This window comes from Haliotis rufescens, unplaced genomic scaffold (assembly GCF_023055435.1).
Source record: "Haliotis rufescens isolate VD_foot unplaced genomic scaffold, xgHalRufe1.0.p SCAF_1, whole genome shotgun sequence".
NCBI lineage: Eukaryota > Metazoa > Mollusca > Gastropoda > Lepetellida > Haliotidae > Haliotis > Haliotis rufescens.
In genome coordinates, this window is record NW_025963779.1 from 86,167,599 (window position 1) to 86,192,309 (window position 24,711).

General features: G+C 40.4%; 1 protein-coding gene across 3 annotated transcripts in view; it reads right to left on the minus strand.

The window, feature by feature from the left end:
• Positions 1 to 3,171: 3,171 nt before the first annotated feature.
• LOC124147101 (protein FAM81A-like) overlaps positions 3,172 to 24,711 on the minus strand; it is a 29,063-nt gene continuing 7,523 nt past the window's right edge. Inside the window, exons 1-6 of one of the 3 annotated variants that reach the window (XM_046517720.2) lie at positions 18,985 to 19,305; positions 11,552 to 12,032; positions 7,732 to 7,980; positions 6,849 to 7,091; positions 6,545 to 6,655; positions 3,172 to 5,792 (exon numbers count right to left, since the gene is read on the minus strand). In XM_046517720.2, the coding sequence (XP_046373676.1) occupies positions 5,577 to 5,792; positions 6,545 to 6,655; positions 6,849 to 7,091; positions 7,732 to 7,980; positions 11,552 to 12,022 (1,290 nt within the window). In that variant the 5' untranslated portion in view covers positions 12,023 to 12,032; positions 18,985 to 19,305 and the 3' untranslated portion in view covers positions 3,172 to 5,576. Of the gene's footprint in view, positions 5,793 to 6,544; positions 6,656 to 6,848; positions 7,092 to 7,731; positions 7,981 to 11,551; positions 12,033 to 14,214; positions 14,346 to 18,984; positions 19,306 to 24,711 lie in introns of those variants that run through there. The other 2 variants (XM_046517723.2, XM_046517721.2) reach the window with 2 other exon arrangements.

Genomic DNA, 24,711 nt, shown 5'->3' on the forward strand with positions numbered 1-24,711 from the left:
TTGGGATACGATGACATACATCAACCAAGTCAGCGAGCCTGACCACCCGATCCCGTTAGTCGCCCTTTACGCAGGTATAGTCTCCGTTTACACAAGCATGGGTTGCTGAAGACCTATTCTAGCCCGGATCTTCACGGAAAGAGACTAATACTGAAAAAGTTACAGATTAGATATGTTCGTCACGTGATGCAATTGTTTCGGGTTATAACATCCTTTAACGGTATGTTCCCTTTACATAGGTCGTCGGTGATAAACTAGATAAACAAAATCAGTCATCTGAGGTGTTACCATTTGACGGTCGGCACGCCTGACGTAACCATTAGCTTCCATTTTCTATTTAGTGAGTTCGGTTTAACGCCGCTTTTAACAGTATTCCAGTTACATCACGGCGTGTCAGCTTGATGTGGGAGGAAAGACCCAAGTGATGCAGGTCTTAGACGTTTACCACTTCGGTGAAACCCACGAGCACGGGTATGGTGCTGACAAACCTAGAAACATAATCGGGGCGAACCGGGATTCGAACCCACAATCATAGGTTTCTGGCGTGCCCAAGGAACGCAACTCTGCACAGCGAATCGCGGCGCCTCAGACGACTGGGCCACCCGTGCCCCCCACTTTCTATTTAAGCTCATTGTACGTGATCGTGTCTTTATGTGGATATACTCAAACAAATGTGATTTAATCATTTACTTAGCTTTCTTTGTCTATATTTTATTATTTGTTTGCAATTATATATCTACAATGTCATTACCTCATAGTCTTGCCGATGGTCACATCCCATCAGTCAGTCGCGGCTGAAGAGCCTCAACCGTTCACAGTTTCTTGGAGGAACATACAGTTTATGATGTTTATATAATTGTATACTGAACAAAATAGATAGGGATCATGATTATTTTGGGGATGTATGTTATGAAATTGTGCTCAGTTTTCACCACAAACATCCTAAAATGTATTCACGATCCTTAACTTTTTTTCGTTTAGTAATTTTACATATAAAAGGTACGGGAACCGTTTTAACAGCCGATACGTCAGTGAAACCAGGGTCCTGTGCTACAAAGCTGTGTCAGCGCTTTGACTATCGTAAGCCTATGTTAGAGCATGGGAGTTGCGATCATCTTAACGCTAAGATAGCTTTGTGGAACGGGGACCAGGATGTCAAACATGACGAGAAGGGGCGGGTTAGTTTTGTAAACTTAATGGTATAAAACTTCAATTGTGAGAAATCATTAGCTGTCGAGGCCCTGACCTCCAACCTGACCCATGATTGAGGAATTACGACATGTACTTACTGTACCCTCAAGGCAATCTTCAGCTGACCAGAGTAGGGTCATGTGACAAAATGGATTCCACTTGTTTGCAAAGACATTTAAACACGGGTCTGGGTTCAGAATTAAGTCAAGCTAACATTGAATGTAGGCATAGAGGGTATACTGACCAACAAGAATACTGTGGATGTGTTCAGGACATTAGTCGCGGCTGTGACGTGGAGAGTCGTGTTCGTCGGCGGTTGTCTCAACTGTACACTCACTCATTGTCTCTGACTTCACTGGTTTTCCCTCATCGTGCCAAACATTAAACATATTTTATAGATTCATAGTGCATCTTGTTTTTAATTCAGAACTCGGCGTTACGTGGTACGCAATATTGTTTGTCTGTTGTTTAACGTCGCACTCAGCAATATCCCAGCTATATGACGGCGGTCTGTAAATAATCGAGTCTGGACCAGATATTCCAGTGATTGACATCATGAGCATCGATCTACACAACTGGGATTCAACGACATGCATCAACCACGTCAGCGAGCCTGACCACCCGATCCCATTATTCGCCTCTTGCGACAAGCTAGGCTACTGAAGACCAATTCTAACCCGGAATCTTCACGGGACTGTTGTACATGGAACGAGACCCGAACGTTACTGGCTGTATATACGTCGTGTGCACCCCATGACATGACCTTCTTTAGACTATTAACTTAATGGAGTGTTTACTGCATTCTGATTGGATAAAAACATTAAATAGGATTGGAACCCGGATATCACATGCGCATGAATATCATTTTAACACTATCCAGAATTTGAAAAAAGTGGTATTCTGCTTGGCAAAATGATACCCGAATAATTATATGTTAAGTTTGATCAATATATATCAGAACAACTTTAACTCAGTTGTTTTTCTCCACATTCAGGCGAATTCAGTTGTACGGAGTATTATTCATCTCACAATTGTGGAACGTCATTCGCTGGTCGTGGTTCGAACCAACAGGCAGAACCATACATGTGGTCCTGGACGTAAGGACAAGTGTCGCCTCCATCACTTACATCTAGGATTTTCCTCCACGACCTGATATAACTAAAAAAAAGAAGTAAACCACCATCCTCTCACTCACTCTGGCCTCTCTACAGACGCACAACAGAAGCAGGGACAACAGAATGACGTGTGGCAATGGTACTGTTTATTGACAGGTGGAGGTATGGAAGCTCCATTCACTGACCACTGACCCGTGGAATGCCAGACCTTATTGGATAACTACCAGTACATTAAAAACAAGTCACAATTTATATTGGTTCAGACAATAATGATACATATGTGGTCGGAATGGAATAATTTTTCAGTTGTGAAAATATGCTTTTTTTTAATTGCTAGTCAATGTTATTCAATTTGTTTTCATGAACCTAAAGCTAAAACAACTTGGTGCCCACGACATTCCACTTGGAACTGTCCTGCTTTCTTTGAGGCATCCCAAATATATATGAAGAAACCTGGATATGTCTCAACTATCCAGGTTGGTAAGGTGACAGGAGTTATCTCCCTTCTTATTAAAGGTTCACTCCAGTGGACCACTCTAAAAGTTGTCCGTCGCCCATACACTGGAGAATAAACTGAATCCAACTCAAACCTAGAATGATTTGGAAAGTCGTTTGCCTGAAACAATGCACTGTTCTGTGATCCATTTGGATTTTATTTTGTAGATATATTGTTTGAAAAAAGATTACTTTATTTCTGGGACTAATTGTTCTTCTACTCCACAAACACACATCCTTTTGTCATGGCCGACATGGATGAAACAAGACTGGCACCTAGGGTCTATCTAACCACCCTATCTTCCCACCTCACCCATCCTTTACACTGTCTGACAGCTGTCAACGACAACAGATCACAACAACTTGCATGTAAAACATGAATATTATTTTTGAAAACAGTAGTTAGGAAGGTTGACGGCACACAAAATACAATGCAATATCCTTTCACTGTTCATGCATATTTGGTCCTAAATATGTTCTTTCTCTAGTATATACACTGAAATCAAAACCGATACTATTGCAAAAACAATTTGGCCTTTACTGATATAGAGTATCTTTTGATTTATATGAGTAATATAGAAGACATGACATTCATCAATGAGGCAGACCATACCTACTGTAATGCACAACTTTACAATTATGAATAACTGAAAATGACTTCTTCAAGCTAGCTACGCTGTCAACCTGAGACCATGTATGTACCATGGTGTATATGGCCTCTGCTTTATGTAACAAGATTGGGCACCCATCTATGACAGCGCTCACGCAAGCATATATTCTCCAAAGTTCAATATGATATTATTTTAAAATATTCTTGCAAGTTATATCTAATTTTTACAGCAACTTTTCAGGATGTAGTGACTTGCTGCAGTCACATTAATGCTGTAATGAAAGCTTGGAAAAAGAATGAAATATGAAGAAGCTTAGAAGTCAATCCTACCCCATTTCCTCACCATGTTATTAAACGTGGCGTGGAAGGGCCCATTTTGTTGGTTGGCAATGTCTACAAGGGTAATGACCCATAACACAGATTGAACCCTATTGTCAAGGTCATTATCAACCAATAAAGTAGGACCCTTACATCCCACACGACTGAGAAAAGGGACATGATTGGCATAATTACATAGTGACTTCTCAAAAGTGACCTGCATAATACTAGCAGTATACCACCAATATGACTGCAGAGGTCACTCATGACAACAGGTTTACATATGGTACCCACGTTGGGAACAAAAGACCTGACCAGGCTACCCTCCTGGTTTGTCGGATACATTATGACTGACAGATGCAGAGTACACGAAACAGACATTTTGCCAAACTGTGATCACATTTCATAACAAATGGCAGACATGATTTTGTGAGCACATAATTTAGACATGCTGAAATTTTCTTGGTGTCCAGAAAATTTGAGTTGACAGTTTGTTTGTGGAATTGATAAAATCACTTCTAGGGAAGAGTGTTGTTTACATCAAAAGTAATTTTCACAAACCGATGTCCTTCCTAATGTGACACAAAAAAATAAGTATCTATGCTATATAACATATATGAATAAGTGTGTATATATATGATCTGTGACATCACAAGCTGAGGCAGATGTACAACAATGTCGGACACATAATCTGGACGGAATGTCAAACATCAGAATATAAACATAAATATGTAACCAGAAAATAATAAATAGATGACTATGATTTTGAAAATAGTGATAATCTGACAAAATCTGAAACATAAATATGTGTTTTTATCACAATTTTCTATGAAAGATGTACAATTTGTTGAAATTTGATAACTTCAGCATACTATTACATATTAACAATAAATCTGTTTTGATAGTATTAACATGCATCATATACACTATTGTTCTATTTCATAAATAAACAGTGTAATAACAAAGATATATGGAAAGTGTCTCTGATAATCTTGCATAAAAATATCACAGTTTAAATGAAATCTCTCTGGACCCTTGCTGAAAATGAAACAGTCAAGGGGGGATAACTCTTCAAGGCATGAAATTAACTCCCCTTGATTATTACTGATGCTGAGTGGCTGCGACTGAACGAGTATTCCGGTCAATTGATCAATCTGATGCAAAGTCTGATCAATGTGTAACAAAAACTTTATTGAATTGTAAGGATAGTTTTTGAAGTGACTTTAATTGTATTTTTGAAAAACGTGCATCAGACACAACTGCATCAGTTGTAATCAACTTGCTGTGATTCAAGTGGAAATTCACATCAATCAGTCACTACCCAAAGTGAGATGTAACGATCACAATCAGTTAAAGATGGATGTGAGAACTCCTTCTAACGAAATCGATACTGAGAGTAGATCACCTTGTCATTATACGGCCACCAGTTTGAGCCACCGCTCTAGTTTTTATTCATTGCTTGTAAGGATGGGGGCTAAGCTAAAATCAGATATTACATTATTACAATGTTTATATCAATATCAGATTACACTATTCAAGTTCATCAATGGAAGTGACTTCATGAGAATGTGTTACTATCTTGGTCATAGTTTCCATGTTTGGCAATTGCTAAAGCTATGTCTCAAATGTCTTGATAGTCAACAACCCTCACAGCAACACTGATAATTCTGGAAGTTCACCCATGGAGGGAGTGTTCCATGATAATAGAAACCTAGCCGTGGAGTCAACACCTGGTTGTCATCAGGAGGGACTATTACTGTCATATCAAGCCTGTCCATGGTAGCTGACACAGCATCTGTCTTGGAAGCTTGGCGTGAACAGTGTCAATGTGCGTGGCGACGTCGTGCCTACACCAGCACCACCATCTTCCTGATCTGCGACAACTCCTTCCTCAGCTGGTCCTCCAACAGTTTCCGCCTCCCCTCCATCACAGTCTTCATGTTGCTGATGCTCTCGTGGACGGTGGAAAACCCCTCCCGGCACTCACGCTTCAACTTGGCCAGTTCCTCACTCAGGCGCCGGATGTCAGCCTCGATACGCGCCAACAGCTTACTCTCGATGTGCTGCAGGAAATTAGGAATTTTTTCATCATAACAGCTTGTTTTTGATTGTTTTTGGTGTCTTGGTGTGGGCTTAAAGGGCTGGTGTTGGTGTCTTGGTGTGGGGTTAAGGGGCTGGTGTTGGTGTCTTGGTGTGGGGTTAAGGGGGTGGTGTTGGTGTCTTGGTGTGGGGTTAAGGGGCTGGTGTTGGTGTCTTGGTGTGGGGTTAAGGGGCTGGTGTTGGTGTCTTGGTGTGGGGTTAAGGGGCTGGTGTTGGTGTCTTGGTGTGGGCTTAAAGGGCTGGTGTTGGTGTCTTGGTGTGGGGTTAAGGGGCTGGTGTTGGTGTCTTGGTGTGGGGTTAAGGGGCTGGTGTTGGTGTCTTGGTGTGGGGTTAAGGGGCTGGTGTTGGTGTCTTGGTGTGGGCTTAAAGGGCTGGTGTTGGTGTCTTGGTGTGGGGTTAAGGGGCTGGTGTTGGTGTCTTGGTGTGGGGTTAAGGGGCCGGTGTTGGTGTCTTGGTGTGGGGTTAAGGGGCCGGTGTTGGTGTCTTGGTGTGGGGTTAAGGGGCCGGTGTTGGTGTCTTGGTGTGGGGTTAAGGGGCCGGTGTTGGTGTCTTGGTGTGGGGTTAAGGGGCTGGTGTTGGTGTCTTGGTGTGGGGTTAAGGGGCTGGTGTTGGTGTCTTGGTGTGGGATAAAGGGGCCAGTGTTGGTGTCTTGGTGTGGGGTTAAGGGGCCAGTGTTGGTGTCTCAGTGTGGGGTTAAGGTTGCCGGTGTACTCACAGACTGCAGATCAGTGTAGTGGGAGCGATCTTCCATCAGAGCATCCTCCAGCTTCTGGATGCGTACCTCCAGCATGTACATATTGTCGTCAATCTTCTTGTCGATCTTCTCCTGCAGAGCAACGATCAACAAGGTTAGTAGGTGAAGCTAGGTGGAGATGATAAAGCATTGTACATACTTAATGAACTGTGGTAAGGTGCAGGTTTATCAGGACAAAACATGACATCCATAGAATGGTATCAAGTATGCTGTTCCAGTTGTAAGACTGCAGATGACGACAAAGACAACAAGGCTCTCAACTCACAATCATGAGGTCCCTTGTGCCACCGGCCTTCTCGATCAGGCTGATTATCCTCTGTTCCATGCGTTCCCTTTCACCCTCGGCTGATGCCGCGACGGATGTGATGGTGTTCTTCAAGTCTTCAATCATTTGTCGAGTTTTACTGTCCAACATGGAGAGGTTATTGTTTGTGTCCCCCTCCAAGTGCTGAAACTTGATCCGACTCTCGCCTGTCACCTTCTCCATTGCGTTCGTCATGGACACCAACTGCAGGAAGAAGGGTCAAGGTCAATGTCCAGCTTGCAGGGCTGCTTCTCCCAACCCCTTATTGTTTGAACAAATAACAAGCATGAAATACTCTTATCCCTCGTCAATGTGACATGTCCTGTTGTGTGGAGCACTACTGACACTTTCTCTCTAAGTCAAAGTCGTTGCTATGGAAACTCGAAAAAATTTTTTTTTTTAAATCCTAAACTATCGAAAGGCACAAGTTCACCACCAGGCCTATCTATGTGCCAAGTTTGGTTAAGATATCTCATGGTTTTTGAGTTCTGCTCCTGAAACGTTACGGTCAGACAGACGGACGGACAGAAGGATGGACGGACAGCACCCATTCCTATATCCCCCTTCTACTTTGTGGTGGGGGGAAATAATGTGTACTTTTATGGCATACCAGTCTGCAATTTAAACCACCAGTCAATTTGTTTTGTTCTAGTAGGCTCAGATAATAATTGCCCCCAAAATAGAAGTTTGCCTAAAAGCCATGTTTGGGCTAGCAGATTGGCTAATGTGGTCCACAGATGTTGGAATATGTACTGAATGGATGTTGGTGAATATCACACCAGTAACTAAATCATTGAAAAAGATGTCACGAGACAAGTTTGGGCTTGACAGACAACTGACTGACCTGTGACTCTATCCCATGCATGCGCTCCATCAGGCGTGACTGCAGCTCCTGCTGTTGACCCGACAACACACGGATGGAATCGAAGGACGTGCGCATGTCCACACTCAGTTTGGCGATGGCGGTATCACAGCGGACAATACGACCTCGGAGGTCTGACAAACTGGTGACATGATGCATCTCGATGCTCTTGACGGCATTGTTTGTCCCCAATGCTGCAGAATCTCTGGCTTTGATGTTCTCTTCTAAAACCTAAAACAGGAAAACAACTCCTTACAAGTTGATGGATAGGTGAGGTGAAATGGGGTTTAACACTGTGTTCAAGATTATTGCATTTACATAGAGACATCCATGCATCTGTGTGTGTGTGTGTGTGTGTGTGTGTGTGTGTGTGTGTGTGTGTGTGTGTGTGTGTGTGTGTGTGTGTGTGTGTGTGTGTGTGTGTGTGTATGTGTGTGTGTGTGGCTGCTTTGTACTAGTCCAGACTGATGATAATTTTTACCGTGCTAGCCAGCTGAGATACCATGCCGTTATCCAGACAGGGTAACGACAAGTACCATATTTTAACGTATGACGAAGCCAGGGATTAAACCCTGGATGCTGTGGGTAGACGCTCTACCACTAGACCACAGAAGCGGTCAGTCGACGGGTAGGCTGTTTTATAGGTGCATTATAGAGGGTCTGTTTGGTGTGGAAGGGGCGCCAAGAATACTGTTTTGTCTTGTGTTATCCAAATACTCTCTCCCAACATGTTGCAATACCCTATAACAAGTTTAATCTACATACAAGCTCAAAATGTCTGGCAGCAAACAACAAGATTTATTTGCACTGCATTTGGATATTGTGCTTGGTAGCTGTCAGTGTTTAGCAATGTGGGTAGCTTCCAAGCCAGGTCAGTACAACGTGGCTGGAATACTGCCAAGGCCTGTTAGCCGAGTGTTTTGTTGGAGGGTATATACAGGACTTACTCAAGTCTCTACACTCACATAACCCTGAGATATACTATGTGACATGATTACAGGGCTTACTGGCTGTGACATCTGTAGAAGGTTCCGACACACCAGGTACAACATACTACAGGTGGTCACCTCTGTAGCAGGCACCTACACCACATACTGTAGGTGGTCACATCTGTAGCAGGCACCTACACCACATACTGTAGGTGGTCACATCTGTAGCAGGCACCTACACCACATACTACAGGTGGTCACATCTGTAGCAGGCACCTACACCACATACTGTAGGTGGTCCCATCTGTAGCAGGCACCTACACAACATACTACAGGTGGTCCCATCTGTAGCAGGCACCTACACCACATACTACAGGTGGTCACCTCTGTAACAGGCACCTACACCACATACTACAGTTGGTCCCATCTGTAGCAGGCACCTACACCACATACTACAGGTGGTCACCTCTGTAACAGGCACCTACACCACATACTACAGGTGGTCACATCTGTAGCAGGCACCTACACCACATACTACAGGTGGTCACATCTGTAGCAGGCACCTTCACCACATTCTACAGGTGGTCACATCTGTAGCAGGCACCTACACCACATACTACAGGTGGTCACATCTGTAGCAGGCACCTACACCACATACTACGGGTGGTCACATCTGTAGCAGGCACCTTCACCACATACTGTAGGTGGTCACATCTGTAGCAGGCACCTACACCACATACTACAGTTGGTCACGTCTGTAGCAGGCACCTACACCACATACTACAGGTGGTCACATCTGTAGCAGGCACCTTCACCACATACTACAGGTGGTCACATCTGTAGCAGGCACCTACACCACATACTACAGTTGGTCACATCTGTAGCAGGCACCTACACCACATACTACAGGTGGTCACATCTGTAGCATGCACCTACACCACATACTACAGGTGGTCACATCTGTAGCAGGCACCTACACCACATACTACGGGTGGTCACATCTGTAGCAGGCACCTTCACCACATACTACGGGTGGTCACATCTGTAGCAGGCACCTACACCACATACTACAGTTGGTCACATCTGTAGCAGGCACCTACACCACATACTACGGGTGGTCACATCTGTAGCAGGCACCTACACCACATACTACAGGTGGTCACATCTGTAGCAAGCACCTACACCACATACTACAGTTGGTCACATCTGTAGCAGGCACCTACACCACATACTACAGTTGGTCACATCTGTAGCAGGCACCTACACCACATACTACAGGTGGTCACATCTGTAGCATGCACCTACACCACATACTACAGGTGGTCACATCTGTAGCAGGCACCTACACCACATACTACGGGTGGTCACATCTGTAGCAGGCACCTTCACCACATACTACGGGTGGTCACATCTGTAGCAGGTACCTACACCACATACTACAGTTGGTCACATCTGTAGCAGGCACCTACACCACATACTACGGGTGGTCACATCTGTAGCAGGCACCTACACCACATACTACAGGTGGTCACATCTGTAGCAAGCACCTACACCACATACTACAGTTGGTCACATCTGTAGCAGGCACCTACACCACATACTACAGGTGGTCACATCTGTAGCAGGCACCTACACCACATACTACAGGTGGTCACATCTGTAGCAGGCACCTACACCACATACTATGGGTGGTCACCTCTGTAGCAGGCACCTACACCACATACTACAGGTGGTCACCTCTATAGCAGGCACCTACACCACATACTACAGGTGGTCACATCTGTAGCAGGCACCTACACCACATACTACGGGTGGTGACATCTGTAGCAGGCACCTACACCACATACTACAGGTGGTCACATCTGTAGCAGGCACCTACACCACATACTTATGGTGGTCACACGTCAAGACATACTGAGAGAGTGAACTACAAACACAATGTCACACTGGCAATATGTCCGCCATATAGTGACAACCTTCAACTACAGCAGGAAGTACAGGTATTACTGCTATACAGGACTATACTGATGAAATGAAATAAGGGAACATTGCAGATCACAAAACACAACATGTAATCTGAACAACTAAAGAAACGTAAATAATAAAACTTGCTTTGCTCTGTATACATGTTTCATATCAACAAAACAATAACTGATTGCAAAGTTTGTATCTAGTGTCTTCGCAACATTGCCAAACAATTTGATTACTTTTTTCGAACATTCAACATGTCATGCTAAAAATGTTTCTGTAACTTTTTCTGTAATTTCCAGCAGTATTTATGTGAAGGGTTGGTGAACAAGGTGGTGAACATTTAGTGGCCATATTCCATGAGTGAGTTAATGGACACATATCGCCAGCCAGCGTTTGAAACACAAAAAGCGGGCTACCATCAGGACTCACAGACTTCTGAAGCTGCAAGCCCTGACTAAACTCTTCAGGCCCTCATTTAAAATCTACAGATTTATGTGACATAACTTTACTTTACCATAAGGACCCACACCAAGATCTACATGCCACAGACCTATGAGCAGGCACTTATTTCGAAACACGAATACGTACATACACCCGAAACACAAGTGTAAAACTTGTACCGACACCCTGGGCAAGTGACTTCGTTCAAATGTGCCTCTGTTCACCAAGCAGCGAATGGGTACCCGATATGCGAGGTGGATGTAAAAACCTTCTAGCGCCCCTAGGCAGCTTGGGTTGTATACTCCCCAGGGAGTTGAGAATGATAACTGGAATGCAAACTGATCCACTGTTCAGAAAACAAATAAAACCGCATTTTTGCAGATACTAGTCCCTGGATACCTGTGTAAATAATGTACAATATGAAAATAATTTTGAACATTGTTAAACCAGCTTGTACTCACTGCTATATCATGGTTTAGCCTGTTGACCACAGAGGTGATGTTTCGAATGTGATCCTGCAGATGTCCCCGAGCATTCTTCTCATCCTGCCACGTTCCCTGACTAAAGTTCAGACTCTCAATGACATCCTCCTTGATCTTAAATGCCCGCTCGATGAGTCCCTGAGTGTTGCGTTCCTGCTGTGCCAGCCTCTCTTCCAACATGTCCAGGTGGTGATGGGAAGGGCTATTGTCGTAGCGCACAATCTCCGTGGGGACACTCTGGACAGCCTGAGCAGGCTGCATCACCTGCACCGCGGGCTGCATCACCTGCACTGGCTGCTGCATATACTGCTGTTCATCCACAATCTGGGGGAGGGCTTGCATGGTGCGGGGGGACGCCATCCCCCCCACGCTGATGGCCGTGTACTCCTGATTGGTGTCATAGGGGGCGCGGATATACGGCAACCTGCGCTTTGTGGTCGTCAGACTCATCGGGGAGGCTCTGTGGAATAACAGATATGGTATAACTTCAAAGCCACCAAAATGAGATTGTTTAGAACATGGCTAGACTTGGTATCTAACCAAACCAAATTTTGTATTCTTGGGAAATTTTGTAAAAAACACTCACTAATTACAACTGATTACAGGCCTTTTCGAATTTTTAGCCAGTTGATGACAGCTCACCTGAAAATGATCTGTATATATTGAAATTGATATGCAAACACGTACACCTCATTGAACATTATTAACGTTTTATCATGGCGTGTCAGCGGTTGCTTGCTGCCGTGTCAGGTGGAGGTAAGGTGGAAGTGATGCAGGTCTTAGATTTTTGTGAAACCCACAAGCACGGGTAAAGCTGCCAAACCAATAAACGATAAGGATGAATTTGGGAGTCAACCCCATGATCATAGGCTTCTGACACGCTTAAGGGAGGCAACTCCACATACTTTAGGTGCAAGGTATGTATGTTAGTTTTTATTTGTTTGTTTGTTGTTTAATGCCGCACTCAGCAATATTCCAGCTATATGACGGTGGTCTGTAAATAATCAAGTCTGGACCAGACAATCCAGTGATTGACATCATGAGCATTGATCCATGCAATTGGGATGGATACGATGACATACATCAACCAAGTCAGTGAGCCTAACCACCGGATTGTGTGTTAGTCTTGTGAGTGTTATTGAGGATTTCATAATGCAGTCAAATTGAAATGTTAAAATTCTCGGGCATTACATAGTCAACAAGAAAATAGTGTTATCATTGTCACCAGCCACGGTGCACATTAGAATTTTGTTTGTTCATATAGCAGTGAATCTACATGGAGAAAGGGAGGGTGCTGGTAACTTCAGACAAAATAATAATATGGCATCAATTTTCTAACGGAGTCTTGACAAGTTCACTTCACCACTTGGTAAATGGCCTAATCGCAAATACTAATTTTTTTAGTAAAGCCACTGCAAGGGGGTAGGCTGGTTTGGCGCCACTTGTAAATTGTGGTTTGTGGTTTTTTTTCACAATACTTCACAATATATCTTGTACAAGTTCCTTTGTCAAGTGGTATACATCTCAATTAGATAATTCTGGTAACCATTCTCAGACAACCCTGTGTAGATCTTTTTGTAGAAAATCCAAAATAGCATGACAATTACAGTACTCTCTTAACATGGGTATCAAGTTTCATGGAAAATATGCAAAAAAAAAAGGTATGGATATATGATCCAGAAAGGAACACTACAACCCATCTGGTTATAAGTTAGACTCTGGTAATGAAAGTAACCTGCATTTTGGTTAAGTCCAACAAGTTGCCATGGAAACAGGAAAATGCATCAGTTCAGCATGTGTTTGATGCCTACGCAAAGTTTCATAATAAAATATTAAATTTTTGTGTGTCATGATCCAGAGACGAATGTTATGTGTATATGAGTCTGGTTTGTTACCATGGAAACACCAAAAATATATTTTGTAGAAATACAAAAACATCAAAAGGCACCTGTTCAGCATGTGTTTGATACATATGCAAAGTCTCATAATAAGATATTACACTGTTTTGGAGTTGTGCTCCGTAAACGAAATGTGACAGACGGATGGACGGACGGACAGCACACCACCCATTCCTTCATCCCCCCTCCCCCTCAGTAGTGGATAATAATTCCTGCAAACCCAGAAGAACATCTTGTGCATCTTCTATCTGCAATCATCGTAACATTCCCATTTCTCAAAACAAAAACAGAAATATTATGTCACACAACTCTGCAAGGCAATTCAAGTAAGATGATGAAGTGTTTTAATTAATTTGTTCCACCTACGGAAGCTCTACGTGGAGCATTTCACACCTTTTTCTATGTGTTTCAGGTTGCCTGGCAAAGTCATCTGGCATTTGAAGCCATCCCACCACTGACATTTGACAGTCTAATTTCACATTTCATCTGAAACAACTGTCACTAGAATAATTTTTGTAAATAAATACCAATTTGATTTCCCTACCGGTATATATTTTCTGAAATATTTCTGCTGTACTACATCCATAACAGTGGTCATCAGAAACAATGACACGGAAGTATCACCAAATGCCTATAACGTCGCCTCGAAACATATAATCACACAACTTCATTCCTTGGTTTCCAACACTGCACACTTGATCAAAGAACAAAGATTTCAACAATTCCAAACAACTGATATCTCACCTTCTCACCAGCAGTATGTCAGAGTATTCTAGCCAGTACCTGGCCAAGCCCCATGTATATTAGACAGCCCTCGGCGCCATCAGGTAATTAGACGAAGGTGATTTAGAATGTGTGATCGTGTGTGAGTGTGTGCAGGCATTGCTGAGCAACACCAACCGTAACAGCCATTTGAATGCAGTGCACACCACAGCGTTGCCTGATTACAGCAGGCTGGGAGCAGTATGTGCAACACGCAATGCCTGGCAGCTCCGATACCAGATCTTGCTCCTCACACAATCACAAGATACAGAAGTAAAGAATGAAAGAATGTTTTGGTTTCAATCATTCAAGAATGTAGAATAAGTTGTATAAAGAGACTATTAAGGAATTAATCATGAACTATCACTGGATTCTTGGTCCATTTATTTTGGGTTGTGTGATGATACACTGCAATTGCTAGTTTATGATTTAATGACGGAAGACAAATTGTCTTCTGACAATCACACAGTCCATATAAGATTATAAGCATTTCAAACAGCCCAACACAAAACAAATCCTGCACAGTATTTTGTATCAATATGTTACTTTATCTATAGTACTGTTTCAACCCAAGGTACTGCTTTAACACAAGGTACTGCTTTAACACATGGTACTGCTTTAACCCTAGGTACTGCTTTAACACAAGGTACTGCTTTAACACAAGGTACTGCTTTAACACAAGGTACTGCTTTAACACATGGTACTGCTTTAACCCTAGGTACTGCTTTAACACAAGGTACTGCTTTAACACAAGGTATTGTTTTAACCTAGGGTACTGCTTTAACACATGGTACTGCTTTAACCCAAGGTACTGCTTCAACACATGGTACTGTTTTAACACAAGGTACTGCTTTAACACATGGTACTGCTTTAACCCTAGGTACTGCTTTAACCCAAGGTACTGCTTCAACACAAGGTATTGTTTTAACCTAGGGTACTGCTTTAACACATGGTACTGCTTTAACCCAAGGTATTGTTTTAACACAAGGTACTGTTTCAACCCAAGGTACTGTTTCAACCCAAGGTACTGCTTTAACACAAGGTATTGTTTTAACCCAGGGTACTGCTTTAACATAAGGTATTGTTTTAACACAAGGTACTGCTTTAACACAAGGTATTGTTTCAACCTAGGGTACTGCTTTAACACAAGGTATTGTTTTAACACAAGGTACTGCTTTAACACAAGGTATTGTTTTAACCCAAGGTACTGCTTTAACACAAGGTATTGTTTTAACACAAGGTACTGCTTTAACACAAGGTATTGTTTTAACACAAGGTACTGCTTTAACACAAGGTATTGTTTCAACCCAAGGTACTGCTTTAACACAAAGTATTCTTTTAACCCAGGGTACTGCTTTAACACAAGGTATTGTTTTAACACAAGGTACTGCTTTAACACAAGGTATTGTTTCAACCCAAGGTACTGCTTTAACACAAAGTATTCTTTCAACCTAGGGTACTGCTTTAACACAAGGTATTGTTTCAACCCAAGGTACTGCTTTAACACAAGGTATTTTTTTAACCCAAGGTACTGCTTTAACACAAGGTATTGTTTTAACACAAGGTACTGCTTTAACACAAGGTATTGTTTCAACCCAAGGTACTGCTTTAACCCAAAGTATTCTTTTAACCCAGGGTACTGCTTTAACACAAGGTATTGTTTTAACCCAAGGTACTGCTTTAACACAAGGTATTGTTTTAACACAAGGTACTGCTTTAACACAAGGTATTGTTTTAACCCAAGGTACTGCTTTAACATAGGGTATTGATTTATCTTGGGGCACTGCTTTAACACAAGGTATTGTTTTAACCCAAGGAACTGCTTTAACACAAGGTATTCTTTTAACCCAGGGTACTGCTTTAACACAAAGAATTGTTTTAACCCAAGGTACTGCTTTAACATAAGGTATTGTTTTAACCCAAGGTACTGCTTTAACATAGGGTATTGATTTATCTTGGGGCACTGCTTTAACACAAGGTATTGTTTTAACCCAAGGAACTGCTTTAACACAAGGTATTCTTTTAACCCAGGGTACTGCTTTAACACAAAGAATTGTTTTAACCCAAGGTACTGCTTTAACACAAGGTATTGTTTTAACCCTTGGAACTGCTTTAACACAAAGTATTGTTTTAACCCAAGGTACTGCTTTAACACAAGGTATTGTTTCAACCCAGGGTACTGCTTTAACACAAGGTATTGTTTTAACCCAAGGTACTGCTTCAACACAAGGTATTGTTTTAACACAAGGTACTGCTTTAACACAAGGTATTGTTTTAACACAAGGTACTGCTTTAACACAAGGTATTGTTTTAACCCAAGGTACTGCTTTAACACAAGGTATTGTTTTAACACAAGGTACTGCTTTAACACAAGGTATTGTTTCAACCTAGGGTACTGCTTTAACAAAAGGTATTGTTTTAACCCAAGGTACTGCTTTAACACAAGGTATTGTTTTAACCCAAGGTACTGCTTTAACATAGGGTATTGATTTAACCCAAGGTACTGCTTTAACACAAGGTATTGTTTTAACCCAAGGTACTGCTTTAACACAAGGTATTGTTTCAACCTAGGGTACTGCTTTAACACAAGGTATTGTTTCAACCCAAGGTACTGCTTTAACACAAGGCATTGTTTTAACCCAAGGTACTGCTTTAACATAAGGTATTGTTTTAACACAAGGTACTGCTTTAACACAAGGTATTGTTTCAACCCAAGGTACTGCTTTAACAAAAGGTATTGTTTTAACCCAAGGTACTGCTTTAACACAAGGTATTGTTTCAACCTAGGGTACTGCTTTAACACAAGGTATTGTTTCAACCCAAGGTACTGCTTTAACACAAGGCATTGTTTTAACCCAAGGTACTGCTTTAACACAAGGTATTGTTTCAACCCAAGGTACTGCTTTAACACAAGGTATTGTTTCAACCCAGGGTACTGCTTTAACACAAGGTACTGTTTTAACACAAGGTACTGTTTTAACCCAAGGTACTGCTTTAACACAAGGTATTGTTTTAACAATTGATTATTGTTTTAATCTTTCATTACAAAATTCCTTGATATCCCCCACCCTTTTAAACGTTATGTTATCATCAGAAGGACTAGTGGACTAAAATTGTTAATTTCTATTGCTGTGTTTGTCAATTAATTTCACGCTAAATAATATCCCAGCTATATCATAGTGGCTTGAAAATAATTGACTCTGGTCCAGACAATCCAGTGATTGATATTCACACAACGTCGGAAGCTGAGAGGATATTATCTTCCAACAAGAAAACCCATCAGGGTTGTATGATACCCGATGGCAATACAAGGTTTTGAAGAAGTATTAAACAGTTTATGAATTATACTCCTGAAATGATGCCTTGGCAATGCAAAAATAAATAATTCAAAAATTCAAAAATTGTACCAGCAAAAAGTCATGCCTGGTGTGTATACAAAGTTTCCTTCCCACTTGATTGCTACAGTGTTGCTTATCTGGCCGACCACTCATTCCCAACACTGGCTGGGGCCCAATGTGGCTCAATTGCTGGGAGTGATTAATCTAGGATATTATCAATTATTGATGTTTGGCTGGCACACAGTTGGTAGACTTGGGGAAGTTGTCATTGTATGGGTCTGTGTTTCTTGGAGTCTGTATACTCAAGTCTGCAGCTGTACAGTTATGGTGTCAAATGATGTTTTCCTAGAAACAAGCTGTTATTGTTATATAATTCCATAACAAGCAGAAACTTGATATGCCATTGTTAACCTGAGACTTTAGGTGAGGTGAGATGAAATGGGGTTTTAATGTCTTGATCAAGATTATTGCATGGCTATGATGTTTGTTTGTTTAACGCCGCCATCAGCAATATTCTATCTATATGATGGCGGTCTGTAAATGCTCGAGTCTTGACCAGACAATCCAGTGATTGACATCATGAGCATCCATCTACACGATTGGGATACGAGACTCACCAAGCGAGTGAGTGATTTCTCCAATTATATACCTCAATAGTGAGGTGTTTCAACTGAACAGTTGGATTATATCATATAGATTCTAAAATGACCACTCTTAGAAAAAGTTGAACCCTCTGATCAGTGGACATCCTACAAGAAGTGGACATTGGAGACTTATGTATTGTTCCCCAGACTTGATCACATACAATGTACAGTAAATTGAGTATAGTCTGTTGAAACAAATATAAATTATCTTTTGAGCCTGGAATAATCTACTTTCATATGCATCATAATTCCTCTATATATTTCAAGTAAGGACACAGAAGAGCTGTAGAAGTAGTCAGGAATGCTAATAATATTCATCAAATGAAAACAGAAAACAAAGAATATGAATTTAGATTGTGAGAGTCATACAAAAATAAGGAAAAGAATTTTTAAATTTCATAATCATCATAAATTTCTAAATTGTGATAAACCTTTGTTCCCGTTTCATGTCCAAACTGGGGGACATGTTGGAGAACAAGAACAATCACAATTTTCTCCCCAAAACTGATCTGAAACCCTGATCTTAAATCACGACCACTAACAAATCAAATAATATTCCTGGTGTTTTTTTAATTAGGATATTAATTAGTTTATCAGTACACAATAATATAAATACTTTGATACAATAACAACCCATGAAGCCTTGCTGCTCAAGGTGTCATCTGTTAACAGTTAATGTTATGACAACCAAGTATATACGACATGGACACACGTACACATACTAATAAACACCACATGTAACACTCGCATCTACAAGACAATTTTCTCACCTGTTGAACACCTCCTCACAATATTAATGTAAAAATTATCCTATAAGATCCAGTTGCTATCAGTGGAAGCTAGCCTTGGTATAGAAGTCCGACATGTTCCTGCGTGCACTCCCCCAAACAACCCGAGACGATCACTAGTGAGTCTGTCCCACTACACCTCCACCCATTGCTTCAAGACCAGGGAAGGTTTACCATACAATCAGCTCACCAGTGTGTTGAGCGTAGCTGTACAGAGTGTGATATAGACCATATCAACACAATCACACAACCCTGGAGATAGCAGGTACCGGACACTTCTATTGTGATGCCATACATATGGTAATAAGACGCCCTAAAGTTCCGGCATTAAATGTTTGATGCATTGGCTATTGAGGGGCTGAATAGACTTGACAACCGTAACAAGGGGGTAATTCCTCATGACTGCCATAGCTCACATGTGAGAGAGTACACGCTTACCATTGTGAAGCTTGGAGTGTATTGTTATCAACCAATCAAGTTTATAGCGTCATAAAAAGTTTATAAAAAGTTTACTGATCCGAAAAAGTAAACAATGTAACATGAATGTCAGCAATGTATCATGCAAGTAATATCTTAATCAATATTATCTCGATCAATGTTGGTAGTGTGGACTGTTAGAAGCAATAACGCTTCTTGCCTTTAATGAAAATTCTTGCCTGCTTCAATATGAGCTAATCAGAAGCAGCACACAACAGAATCAATACGGAACATTGAGCCATTATTGTGCAGTATGAATGAAACATTAGGATAAATTGGTTAATAATATACAAGTGGTGATGTGAATGGCTGCTGGAATATGTTGGTTTGTTGTTTAAAGCCGCACTCAGCAATATTCCAGCTATATGACGGCGGTCTGTAAATAATCGAGTCTGGACCAGACAATCCAGTGATTGATATCATGAGCATCGATCCACCCAATTGGGATCGATGACATGCATCAACCAAGTCAGCGAGCCTGACCACCCGATCCCGTTAGTCGCCTTTTACGACAAGCATAGTCACTTTTTACGGCAAGCATGGGTTGCTGAAGACCTATTCTACCCCGGAAACTTCACGGGTCTGCCAGAATATGTACAGGAATGGACCAACCATGAGATAAGGGACCTTATGGGTGAAAAATCACATTTTGACCTTTCATTATATTGTAAAACTAGTGCATTTTCAGGGCACAAAATTACAATTCACAAGCTTCAAATCATATTTATTACATCGATACATGACATCAAACATTTGGACTCACTTTCTGACCTATAACTGCTTTTGTAGTAATTGCAGTTTTTATACATAATGTCTGATGAATTGTAAGTATATATGTATGCTGAAAGGTTTTGGAATAATGTTTTTATTACATTACAAACTAACAAGAGAAATAAAGATATTTTTCTTGCAGTCCTCACACATGGCGATCTTTACTGAAGTAAGTTGACGTCAGTGATGTCGTACAATTGTACGATAGCCCCCATAAGGTCCCTTTTCTCCTGGTGGTCACAAATGTAGATGTTGGTCAAGTCAGTTGACGCCAATGGATTCTCTTGTTTTCTACATTCTCAGGTAGGATCTGGATTTAGCTTCTTTGTGTTTCCTGCTATATTAGGAGCTCAGCGAACATGTTACACTTGATAGTTTAGTAGCTGATTAGATTCTATTTATTTGTCCATACGAATTAACTCGTCACCATAATTTCATACATTGTCATGAATTTAAAGGAAAAAACAATAACCCATTAAATATTTTATTTTTAATTGCAAAATTTGTAATTTATAAACAAATGAGAAAGAAATTAATTCCACATTTTAAACAAGTAAAGTGGGAAATAATTAAATATTTTGAAGCTACAAGATGTATTGCTTTTTCAAATTGTAAACAAGCTAAATTTTTCTCTTTTTGGTCTTCATTCCACACATTATTCAAAAACACCAAGATATGATTTAATACTACAATTTGTCTGTTATTCTGTATAGAAACCTTATATATAGATCTACCAGATGTACCAGAGAAACAAACTACTGAATGTACAACAAGGCGATTTGAATATATACCATGCTGATCTTAATGTAATATGTTCCATGTATACTTTGTATTTGAAATGATGGGAATAAAAAAGATAAAAATAAAAAAATAAAAAAATGAAGTAAGGAAAAATTTGTCTAACAAATTCACATATAGTTGTTGGTGATTTAATGCCTGTTGTTACAAGGGGGTCTGCACTGTAAACTGAACAGCTCAACATTCGCACGTGTTGGGCCAACCTACTACTGTCCTACTTCAATAAATAAATTGAAATGGTCTTGTTCAAGCTAAAGTGAGCAGATCGACAAACTGCATGATTTAAAGAAATGAGAAAATGATCAACAGATGAGGATGATTCTCTTGTGAAATTTTAAAGTTGAGTACATTTTTAAAATCAACTACATGATCCTACTCCCAATGGAGGTGTGAGGCAACAACACGTCCCCAGCAACCGTTTCCCGCTGGGAGAGGCATCAAACTGGATTGGGTGTCAGGTTCAGTGACTTGGTTGATTCTGTGTCATTTTACCCTGATGGTGTTGGATAATACTCATAATATCAAACACTGGTTTGTTTGGTCAAGAATCAATCATTTCAGATCACTGTCATATAGCTGCAATATTGTCGTGGGTTGCATTAAAAAATAACGGCAGAAAATCAAACAAACATCTTAATCTCATCATAAATACAGTCACTTACAGTACTGGTTATTACTGTGTTATAACTTAATGTGACTCCATACGTCAAAACTATGTCAAGACTAATAGTATCTCGAAACCATTACGTACCAAAATAATGAAAGTTCTTGAAAGCAAAACATAACTACACGTAGTTCTAAGAAACGGGGGGCGGTCGGGTAGCCTAGTGGTTAAAGCGTTCGCTCGCCATGCCGAAGACCCGGGTTTGATTCCCGACATGGGTACAATGTGTGAAGCCCATTTCTGGTGTCCCCCGCCGTGATATTGCTGGTATATTGCTAAAAGCGGCGTAAAACCATACTCACTCACTCACTCACTCTAAGAAACGGTTACATACAACAAGTACGAACCTATTTTTTCCAATAAATATTCCAAACATGGACCTGGTTCAGTGATACGCCCTCTGCTCAGCACAACATGGAGACATCTACATCCACTGTTGTGTTGTAATAGAAAACTATTAATTACAAGTTGGAGTTCATGAGCTTACAATCATACTATTCAAAGGTGGTTAATTTAACTAACTATGTTTTTTCCAAAGCTACATGTATGTAGAAGCTGCTGCCTGGTTTCAGTGTATCGACAGTACAATTACCAATACTCATTTAACGGTTCCTGCTTTCATCTGCACGTTATCAATACCTGTGTCTGGAATCTTAATTCCCATTGATTTGGTTCCTTCTCCTTATCAGGTCCTTTCTGTATTGGAGGAAGTTGCATGACTAGTAGCACTTATTTCCTGACAAGCACACCACACAATAAAGTAGACCGGCAGCTTTTGATGTCTCCATCAATACAAAACAAAGTACACCGCAGCATTTGATGTCTTCATCAACACAAATTAAAGCCATCCGATCTCACACAAGTCATGTTTGTTCATGTTTTGTTTGTACATAATCTATTTGGTTTATTTGGGAAAAGCAGTATATTTGAGTTTTACTGAGCGAGGGCAGGCGTGTCAACAAATCCACTAAAGGCTGTGTTTACAGTGAGACACCATTTCCTTTCCCTTGCAGTCTCTCACAGGCTCTGACCAGTGAAGATCCCGGGTAGAATAGGTCTTCAGCAACCCATGTTTGCTATAAAAGGCGATTATGTCGTAAGAGGTGACTAACAGGGTCGGGTGGTCTGACTTGCTGACTTGGTTGACGCATGCTCTGTATTCCAATTGCGTGGACAGATGCTCATCATATCAATCACTGGATTGTCTGGACTGGATTTGATTTTTTACAGACCTCCGTCATATAGCTGGAATATTGCTGAGTGCGGCATTAAACAACAAACAAACAAACAAACAAATCTCACAGGCTCCAGGTATCTGGTCTTGGTGTAGTGATTGATCCCTTGCTGTTGTACAGATAAATATGTTATATACACAGAGCTCCAGATAACTTTTTGAGCAATCAAGTTTTTACTCCAGGGTTTCTATTTTAATTGGGTTATTACACTTTTCATTGGGTAACCAATATTTTTTCACTCATCTATTTATCACTCAGTTGTTTTTTCCCCAAAATAGTGAACATTTTAAGATTTAAAAAAATGAAATAATGTTTAGATGAACACGTATATAACTGTTCTAAATACATAGGCTTGACTCGGAAAGTAAATTAGCTCGTAATTGTGTTCTGGAAATTAGCACCTTTGAATGCAAGCTGAAAAAGGTTCATTGAGTATTAACGCATGCTGTTTTTATACATTTGTGTTTTTCATTTAATGCATGCATTTCTGTATGCAAGTTAATTGAAAGTAATTGGGTTTTGAATATTTTTTGGGGGGGGGTTACGCAAATATGCAGCTTATCTGCAGCTCTGATACATATGAATGTGGACGACTAACGACTGAATCATGTCGATCCATATATAGCAGTGCTGCACCAATATGACACAGGGTGGTTGTGTTGTTTTCTTCTGTAGCAAACCAAGTATTACACTACTTGATATATTACTAACAATGTATTTTTTTATGTAAGGTTTTCTTTGTTCATTTTATTATAATGTTTATTGTTCTTGAAATAAATGTCCTATTAGACAGTTTAGAAAAGGACTTTCATTTGACACACATTTTCAAAAATCATTAAAAATTATTTAGCACTAACAATACATTCAGTCTTGGCTAATTTTTCACAGATAATAGATATGTAAAATGAAAACTTATTAAATTTTTTTGCTGTTGTAAAAGTAAGGAACATAAGAGAAAATACAAATTGTGCTAATTGTCTTCAACTCCTAACTGTACAAGCTAATAATCAAAAGACATCCTGTATTCACAAGTATTTTGGCCTTAATAATCTGTACAAAAAACCTACACAGAGAGAGAGATAGTCCTACACCATGATTGTGGAATATATATATTTTATGAAAAAAAAACACAATCTAGAAACGTATACAAAAGCAAGTCGAGTCAGCTCTAGCTAGCTCTATTCCACAGCATCGGGAAAATTATTATTACTATTTTTAGAGACAAGAAGGGTATTGTGTGATATAAGATTTCATAGATGTTAGTCTAAAAGAGAGAGTGCGCCACGCCTTACTCTGCTTTGAACAGTATTTCAGTGATATTGCAGGTTGGAAAAGTCAATAGATCTACATGTACTGTATATTAATTATAGAGGATTAATATCTTATTAGTACATTGTTTCTACTGTGTGAGCACACATACTTTTCAATCAAATTATAGAACTGAACACAAAAATTGGTTGAATCTTTCAAGTCCAAGAATTCTTTTCATTACAATTCAAATTATAAATATAAGTTGTAGGAAAAATTAAATTTAGTGCAACAGAAACAGGTAACAATATGAGAGCAACTTAAATTCATCATAACCGAAATAACACAGAAATATATGAAACACTCAAATGAGGATACTTTAACATAAATCTGAAACTTCATGCCTCAATATCATTTGAAAAAATACATATTACGTAACATTTCCCTGATTATATCTCTAACCATGCTCACGCCGTGACATGAATGCCTCTCCGAACAACTGTAGTTCAGTTCAAG